The 8,757-nt window shown below is 37.4% G+C and overlaps 2 protein-coding genes across 2 annotated transcripts; one reads left to right on the top strand and one right to left on the bottom strand.

The window, feature by feature from the left end:
• Positions 1-31: 31 nt before the first annotated feature.
• On the top strand, positions 32-664 carry LOC145732968 (uncharacterized). The gene is made up of 3 exons (XM_081985541.1): positions 32-203; positions 256-400; positions 460-664. The coding sequence occupies exons 1-3, from the start codon at positions 101-103 to the stop codon at positions 593-595; spliced, it is 384 nt and encodes a 127-aa protein (XP_081841667.1). The 5' UTR covers positions 32-100; the 3' UTR covers positions 596-664.
• Vps15 (vacuolar protein sorting 15) lies at positions 653-8,694 on the bottom strand. Its single transcript, XM_081985531.1, has 22 exons — positions 8,493-8,694; positions 6,990-7,268; positions 6,772-6,935; positions 6,551-6,719; positions 6,341-6,494; positions 6,113-6,289; positions 5,823-6,062; positions 5,544-5,761; positions 5,272-5,489; positions 5,066-5,214; positions 4,732-5,000; positions 4,507-4,678; positions 4,247-4,461; positions 3,960-4,192; positions 3,830-3,905; positions 2,139-2,312; positions 1,902-2,081; positions 1,730-1,851; positions 1,491-1,676; positions 1,270-1,439; positions 1,026-1,213; positions 653-946 (listed from the first exon to the last, which is right to left on the bottom strand). The coding sequence occupies exons 1-22, from the start codon at positions 8,579-8,581 to the stop codon at positions 745-747; spliced, it is 4,044 nt and encodes a 1,347-aa protein (XP_081841657.1). The 5' UTR covers positions 8,582-8,694; the 3' UTR covers positions 653-744.
• Between the last annotated feature and the right edge of the window lie 63 nt (positions 8,695-8,757).

An 8,757-nucleotide genomic window follows, 5' to 3' on the forward strand; every position in this document is an offset into this window, starting at 1 on the left:
ATTAAACTATTCCCATTCCTTTTTTAGTTTAGTCGTGACATTTGTCTGTGTCATTAAAAAATTGACAACAAATTTTAAGTGGTTTATAAAATACAGTTATATGGCTAAAAGATCTAGATTGCCGGACATATTCCTAAAAGAACGCTACGAAAAGGATATAAAATACATACAAGTTTACGATTTTTATAGACCAGACTATAACAGTAAGTAAAATTTGTATACTAAATTGACGTTTTTAATGGTATATTTGTGCAGAGACACAAGTAACACCAAAATTCTATTCAAAATATGAAGCAGGCGATTTGGGGGTAGCCGATCCGGTGATTTTGAACAATTTAAAACGGGCCAAAGATTTGCTACCTAAAGAGAAACGCGAATGGCCGGAAACAACCAACCAAATGTAAGCAGAAATTTGTTTGCAGCAAACTAAGTAAATTAGAGAAAAGTACTACATCTTAGTTATGGATGGAGGTCGGAACCTCTAGTAGAAACTGATAGAAATGATCCAAGATTTTACTTTCCAAGGGTGGAGGTCGATATTACCAAGCATGGACTGTCCCTTGCGTTAAGCAAAGATCCGAGAAAAAGAAAATAAAATGTCAAACTACTTTTCTGCAATTAGTAGACTAACGCCAATTAAAATAAAACAAACTTTGCTAAAAAATCTATATTTAATATAATAATTAAACTCCAATAAATTCTAAGCTAACATATCACAATAATGAGAACCGATTTGAACTTAAACTACTTTGTAACCTTAATAATTCCGTCTCGGGAAGCAGTTACAGTAAAACATTGACTGGCTTTGCAAAGAATGATGTCAGAAATGCCATCCCGATGTCCGGGAGCCGGGGACTCAGGTCCGGATCGTGGCACTTCGTCTGCCTTATCTTTTGGCGGAAGATTGCCATGTTCCTCGTAAATTACGTCGGTGCCATCGATTAACCTTTTAAAAGTAAATTATGTTTGATCAGGGCTGTATATTTTAGAGGAATTCAAATCTCTTCAATGACTAAACTACTCACCTACTACGATAAGACAAAGTGGTACCCGGCGGATCACTACCGGCCGCAAAAGCCAAATAACTTTCGGCAGGACTCTCCAAATTCCAGAATCGCAATCTTTGATCGGTTCCGCCAGTTAGTAGGAAAGGAGAACCGTCCACGCATCCTGCGTACATTGCGCAAACGCTGTGACTTGCTTGCTGATTTGCCTAAACCAAAATCAGATTACCAAACCCAGTTAAATTTCCAGCTTAGTTAAACTCACTTGACTTAGTTTGGACAAAGGAGGTGTAGTACTGCCCCATAAAACTTTCTGTCTGGACCCAGTCTCTAAGTTCCACATAGAAATTTCATTGTTTCCATGCACACTGGATATTAACCAGGAATGTTCAGTGGGATGAGGTATAACTTTTCTGATTCGTACAGCTGAACCGGCTGCAAGCAACAGTTACTATCGCGCAGGCTCTACAATCACGTAATACTTACTGGTTGGCAACGAAATTGTGGTTATGGGTAATCTGAATCTTAAATCCCACAAAGTGTGAACGCCATCGCTGGTCCCTAAAGCCAACCAGTTTTGATGAGTATTTATACAAAATGTGGTTATCACTCCTTGTCGTACACCATTTGGTAACCTCCAGGCCACTCCAGGTGCCCTCAAGTCCCATGCAACTATAAATTTAACATATTCATTTGAATTTAAAATTGCTTGGATTGTAAACCACCTAAATCTCCATAAAGGGTAGAGTAAACCACAGTGCTTTGGGTTACAGGGTCTAAACAATGTAAATCCACTGCAAAACCTTCGTCGTACGTATCCAGTTGGCGATATTGTATAACATTCATTCTATAACAATTATTATTACCCATAAAACAAGAATGAATGAAAAAACTTACTTGGAACTTGCAGGATCTAAACGCAAAATTCCCATCCACCCATTTTGGCAAGAAGCTGCCAATGATTGCCCTGCATCACAAACTGTCAATCCAGTAGCCGCCGATACGTGCGGCAATCTGAATTGCTGTTTCGATCGATTCGCGAAACCGGCAGTTTCAAAAGCTGCACAATCCCAAACCCTTAAAAAATATATATTAAGCACTATTTTATGTTTCAAATTACACAATGAAACGTACTTTACTGTTCCATCTAGAGAACCGCTGGCAAACAACGGTGAATCGGGAAATCTGCACAATTTAGTGACAGCCGCTTTATGCTCGTGCAAATGAGCGACTAAAATACCACGCGGATGCCATCCAGGCGGTGGCAGTTGCGGTTTCCAAGCCGCCTGTTCCGCCCATTCTTTATTACTAAAATAATTAGTTATTTAAGTATAGAAAACAACTTTCAGAGAAAAATTTCATATAGTCTGTTCAGCTACGAGAGGCTTCTGACAGCTTTTAGAAGAAAAGAGTTTATGACGGGTTGCACCGATTTATTAGGCGCCCTAGGACCCACCTAAGCCAAATTATGCTTTGACTGTCACAGTCAAATGAAAACTTTTCTAAAATGATTCTAGAGGCAATACAATTGTTGAAAAGACACTTGTAGAAGCCTCTGGCACTTTTATAAAGATGTCAATAGCACTCAAAGGTCTCTAGCAGATTCAAAATGGCCCAGGAGACCTCTGACAATTTAAAACAAATCTAGGAAGGTTTAAGAGACCTCTAGCACTTTTTAGAAGGTTCTCAATAGCATTTAGAGGGTTATAGAACTTTCAAAATGATCCTAGAGGTCTCTGGCAATTTAAAACAGTTCTGCAAATATTTTAAGACAGTTATAGAGGATTCTGGAACTTTTAACGGTCCTATAGGCCTCTGACGGTTTAAAACAAGTCTGGGAAGGTTTAAGACACTTGTAGAGGCCTCTGGCACTTTTTAGATGGTTCTCAATAGCATTTAGAGGTCTTTGGCACATTCAAAACGGTCCTATAGGCCTCTGACGGTTTAAAACAAGTCTGGGAAGGTTTAAGACACTTGTAGAGGTCCCTGGCACTTTTTAGATGGTTGTCAATAGCGTTTAGAGGTCTATGAAACTTTCAAAATGGTCCTAGAAGCCCCTGGAACTTATCAGAAAGTTCTCAGTACCATTTAGAGGTCTTTGGCACATTCAAAACGGTCCTAGAGGCCTCTGACGGTTTAAAACAAGTCTGGGAAGATTTAAGACACTTGTAGAAGCCTCTGGCACTTTTTAGATGGTTCTCAATAGCATTTAGAGGTCTTTGGCACATTCAAAACGGTCCTATAGGCCTCTGACGGTTTAAAACAAGTCTGGGAAGGTTTAAGACACTTGTAGAAGCCTCTGGCACTTTTTAGATGGTTCTCAATAGCATTTAGAGGTCTTTGGCACATTCAAAACGGTCCTATAGGCCTCTGACGGTTTAAAACAAGTCTGGGAAGGTTTAAGACACTTGTAGAGGTCTCTGGCACTTTTTAGATGGTTGTCAATAGCGTTTAGAGGTCTATAAAACTTTCAAAATGGTCCTAGAAGCCCCTGGAACTTATCAGAAAGTTCTCAGTACTATTTAGAGGTCTATGGCACATTCAAAACGGTCCTAGAGGCCTCTGGCACTTTTTAGAAGTTTCTTAATAGCATTTACAGGTCTCTGACACTTTCAAAATAGCTTTAGAGATTTCTAGTAATTTAATTAATAAGTAATTTAGCGCTATATAAAACGACTCTGCTTATTTACAAAAATGATAAAACGTCAAAATAACCCGACATTACCTGTCAAACTGACAATAGCTGATCTTAGATCTTTGTCTAATTAAATGACATAAGGGATGTGACGCAACAGTCAGAAATCACTGAACATAGTAAAACTTACCGTAATGCTTCAATGTAGTGATTTTGCTGAATAGTTTTCAGCTTATTTAATTCAATTTGACATGTGGAAGGTTTACCTAAAAAACGGCACATAAAACACTAAAAACGTACTAGTACACAAAAGTCATTACATTGAATAAAACTTTTCTCATGTAAACTAGAAGCATCTGTGGTCGTGCTGATAAATTGTGTGAGCTGATTATCAGGTTGAGGTGAAGACGGTCGGCTATTGGTCGACCGAGACGATGCTGCCCCGCTATTGGTCGATTCTGATTGTCTGGTTAACAAATCAGAGCTGTAATTCCAGTCAGAGTTTGCGTTAGTGTCCACTGAGGCCAAAGTGGTTGTTCTGTGTAGCCCAGCTCTGTAAAACCAGTAATACTTTTTTTTCTGTTATAAGTGTTCTCATCAATCAAACCTAATAAATTCGCCTTTTACAGTGTCGCTAAAGTTAAACATTCGGAGATTAACGCCATCCCTGCAACTATTCATGTCCGTTTTGCCGTCAAATAGTCTGGACGCCACATCCAAGTTGTTTCTATGTTTGTGGATTTTAATTAAAGATGCCTTCATCCTTAAAATGTACTCCTCAACTTGTTCGTTCATGCCGTTGGCGTCCAAACGCCTAAACAGCTATACCACCAATTATTGGTACACTATATCATTAGAGAAACTCACATTTCGCAAATTGGGACCTTTAGAACTAGGAATGTAGCTACTAATAAGGTCACGAGACTGTTTCCGCTCTTCCAACTCTGTCATCAGTACGTCTATATCTGAATAACTAATAACGTTTTCGTATACAATCCTTGGTATCGGACTTACAAGAGAGTCAAGCAACAATTCTGATCTGTAACCTCAATCAGTAAAAAAAAAACACTTTTCCAAGGTGGTACAACCTACTTATCAATTTGTATCAGTTTGTACTTCAGGTAGGGCACCAAATGAGGCATAACTTTACACTGAACGTCTAAAATGCTCAGTTTTCTGGCCGCTTTGGCTATAAAACCGCACACGGCTTCTCTAATCCACAAGTTTGGATGCACGAGAAAATACGAACATTCAGTGATCAGTTCACATAAAGCTGCGGTTGTTACCAGGTTAAAATCGGTCAGAGATGCCATAGCAATTATGGCTTTTCTTATTACAAACTCGGAACTATCAGTTAAACCCTAACACAAGTTCAATAAATGTTTATTCATATCATAATAACACCTGCAAACTCATCCTCACTTACCTGTAATAACAAAGGAGTCAAAATACTGGAACAATGCCATCCAATATAAGAAGTCACCCCTACAATACAATCAAAAAACGCTTTTCTAAGCTGAGTATCCTCCTTATCGTTCAAAAACGTAATCATATGAGACAAAATAATGTCATTGGCTACAAAAACAAACTTCTAACATTTTCAAACCTCCAACCAATCAGAAATAGTCAAACCTTTAGCTTTACCAAAAAATATGCACAATTTATGAATACCACTATTGAGTAAAGCCTCTTTAACGATACTGTGGGTGTCGGTCAGCAAACCGCTAACAGTTTGCTGCACCATTTCGTGTAAAGCCTGCAACTCGAGTTCATAATTGAAAGTGTGTTTGTCGTCGGTTTTATCCGCGTTATCTTCTCCATACCAAACGTTCTGTATCTGATCCAGATACCTGTAAAGTAATCGGTTACATAACTCAAATCCCAATACAAGTCAAAGTGTAAACCTTAAAGAAATTTCGGCTAAATCATTAATATTTCGAGCGTAGGCCGCTCGAACGCATGCGTTGGGATCAGTGGCCAATTGGGCTAATTCAGGTAAAATATACTCAGGAAAAATGTTAGCATCTGATCTGGGTAAACGTTGAACTAAATTAAGACACTTTGTGATAGTGTTTATTGCAAAAATTTTCACTCTTGAATTATTATCATGGGCTAAATACATCTGAAATTTAGTACTTCAAAACATACTCTGGGTTTGAAAATGAACATCATCAAAAACTTACCAGATAAGGAAGGATTCTATCCAAAATGGTTTCATCGCTAGCATGTTGAGCCAACTCCAATAAAATTTCCAAACTGAATAGTTTAGAAGGTGATTCGTGTAGTCCTCTAATACAAGAGGTAACTAAAGATGTAATAATAACCAAACCTTCACACTCTCCCCTCTGTTCGTATTTTTCCGGATCTTTTTTTTCCGGTTCGGCCTCCGAATCATTTTCACATTTCTTCACTGGACCAAGAAACTATAACCCCCAGCTTAAAAACTAAATACGCCCCAACACTAGTAAAATACCTTGAAAATGTTTCCAATATCGCTTTTGAGCCTCATAACCTTTTCATCAGGGGACATAATGGGATTAGTAGAGAAAATTAACATGTACGACTGCAAAAAAGTGTAAAAATACTCTGGAAACAGTGATCCGCGGTACTGATCCAGGTAGTCTTCAGCAGAAAGACGTTTGGTAGGATCCTAAAATAATCCTTCTAAACTTGTTATTGCAATTTATATGGTGAAACTCACTCTATTTATCATACTAGAGACAAGTTTTCTCAAGTTTGGATCTTCCAGTCTATCTAAATGTTTTTGAGGCGAATATTTACCAGACCTATAGGACAGTAATTGGGAATAATCAAATGGAAAGTGAAGTTCGTTCCACAGTTCTAAGAGGGCGCATCTATGTATAAAAAAATAGCATGCACTTTACAGTTATTACAAGGCTGTAAACTATACCCTGCAGAAAATATATCCATGGCAGGTGTAAGATCCCCAGATTCACAAAGAGTCTCAGATATTACAGCACTAGACTCTGTGGTTCCCAAATTTGTGGAACTCAAAAACCTTTCAGGGGCAATATAACAAGTGCGTCTCCTGGATGTGTCAAAAAAATAGGAGTAATCCCCTACAACTCCCTTTAAAGATTATCCGAATCAACCAGCACTCAAATTTGCTACCTGGATTATCAATAGGCAGGAAAGTAGGCTTAAAAGATGCAAAATCAACTAACATAACCCAATTCCATGACGTAACCGTAATGTTCTCCAACTTAATATCCCCGTGACACACTCCTACTTTATGACACTGATGTAAAGCATACAACACTTGGAATGTTATCCACCTAATAATTTAAAATATCAGTCTCAATACTTTCAGGTTGTAATACTGATAAAACCTTTTTTCAATGTTGGTCAAAAATGGACGGGTGCTGATCCTGTCATACAAACTATCTTTAACATATTCCCGCATTACCAAAGCGGCTTTATCTGTAATAATAAATTTCTGGTACGGAGTGCAATTTACCGCGGTGGATAGTAGTTTTCGAATTTCTTCCAAACGGTCTTTGTAGCGTTGCAAAGGTAAGGTGGGATCGCGTATTACAAACAATTTGACCACCAAAGGTCCTTCTTGGGAATGAACGCGGGCGACCTTCAAAAATCTGGTACTTCCCAAACTGTAACAAAACAAGAATGTTTGTACTGCGCATTATTATTTATTATAGACCAGAATTTTTGCAGCAGGTTTTATTATAACAGTTTTTACCCACTGTCACAAGCAAATTAATGGCCGCATTTCTTTTGACGCTCCAGGAAGGGTGCTGAGCAAATCTGACACGATGACGTAATTTAAGGAAATAGTATTTTGACCAACTGTCAAATTCTGTAATTGTCATGTCAAAATTGCTCTCCATGGAGCGTCAAGAAGACAAATGGGGCCAATAATATTAATAATCTAGCAAAAGGAAAACCTGAGCTAGGATTCTTTTTGCAGAACTTTGGTGCAGTTTAAGAGACAGATCAAGAATTTACATATAAATGTCCAAATATTAGACTAATTTTTCTGTAGGTTATTAGTTACCAAGGCCTCATTCTTTTCAAGCTTCATGGAGGGAGCAGCGCGTTTTTGACGTCACAATGACGTAATTTAGCGAAAGCATTATTTTACCAACTGTCAAATTACGACATTGTGACGTCAAAAACGCTCTGCTCGCTCCATGGAGCTTGAAAACGAATTGCCTTCACTAGGATCACCTCTCTTTCAACAGAGTTTTGTCCTCTTTTGTATTGCTTTGTCATTTTTTTTTATTGTTTAGTTTATTGTCACTGTATTTAGCTTAGGTCATGTCCCGTAAATAAATAAATACAGTGTGTTTTTGGAAAAACCTGATTGAGTTTACCTAAATATAACTGAATATTTTGCTTTAGTCACCATTCTGTGTAAGTTCAAGTTTACAAAGGCCAAAATGCCTTATTATGGTTTTTTTATGGTCAGTTGCAAGTGTCAGGCATGCAGGCTTCAATCATGAATTGCTAAGTTGCATAACAAAGTTTCCAAGTTTTAAGAATACTTTATTGTCTGTGAAATTGGAACTTAGCTTTGACTATCAAACTTGGGCAATATGGATGTACAAGAACAGGAAATGTTTAGAGACCTCAAAAGATATCTTTTAAACAGTAAACCTGTCTGTAATTGCTAATACTCATATTGTTGTTCTACATATTGTATAAGCAATTTCTGAGAAATGGTTCTTAAAGATTGTTAGAGTTTAAAGTGAGCCTAAAGAAGATTAAAGGATTCTCTTAACTTCAATAACCTTTTAATCAAGAATATAATTATTATGATATAGTAAATTAACAATAATAATATTCACAAAGATGATAAAGTTCCTTCTACTTACCTCCTATCAAAAGTAACTTCTTGATGCTCTTTGATGTACCACTCTATTGGGTAAATAGGGGTAAACACAGCCGCTTGCTGGTTACCCATTTTCCTAATTTTCAATTACCTTACTATTACTGTATTTTTTTTAGAAATTAAGTGTTTTTCTTTGTTTTTATTTTTATTAACATAAGTTGTTTATTTATATTCTCAAAATAGTGACAGGTGGCAGCTGACGATTAAATCTGATTTTAAGGTTATGTAAATTCCTACTTAAGACAGTA

Source organism: Ips typographus, linkage group LG8, assembly GCF_016097725.1.
Source record: "Ips typographus isolate SLU linkage group LG8, UJ_Ityp_2.0, whole genome shotgun sequence".
Taxonomy (NCBI): Eukaryota; Metazoa; Arthropoda; class Insecta; order Coleoptera; family Curculionidae; genus Ips; species Ips typographus.

Coding starts and splice junctions, on each gene's coding strand:
- LOC145732968 (XM_081985541.1), top strand. CDS start 101: ATGGCTAAAAGATCTAGATTGCCGGACATATTCCTAAAAGAACGCTAC. Junction 204..255: donor TTATAGACCAGACTATAACA/GTAAGTAAAATT, acceptor ATATTTGTGCAG/AGACACAAGTAACACCAAAA. Junction 401..459: donor CCGGAAACAACCAACCAAAT/GTAAGCAGAAAT, acceptor ACTACATCTTAG/TTATGGATGGAGGTCGGAAC.
- Vps15 (XM_081985531.1), bottom strand. CDS start 8,581: ATGGGTAACCAGCAAGCGGCTGTGTTTACCCCTATTTACCCAATAGAG. Junction 6,936..6,989: donor TTGACCAACATTGAAAAAAG/GTTTTATCAGTA, acceptor TTAAATTATTAG/GTGGATAACATTCCAAGTGT. Junction 5,762..5,822: donor ATAGAATCCTTCCTTATCTG/GTAAGTTTTTGA, acceptor ACTAAATTTCAG/ATGTATTTAGCCCATGATAA.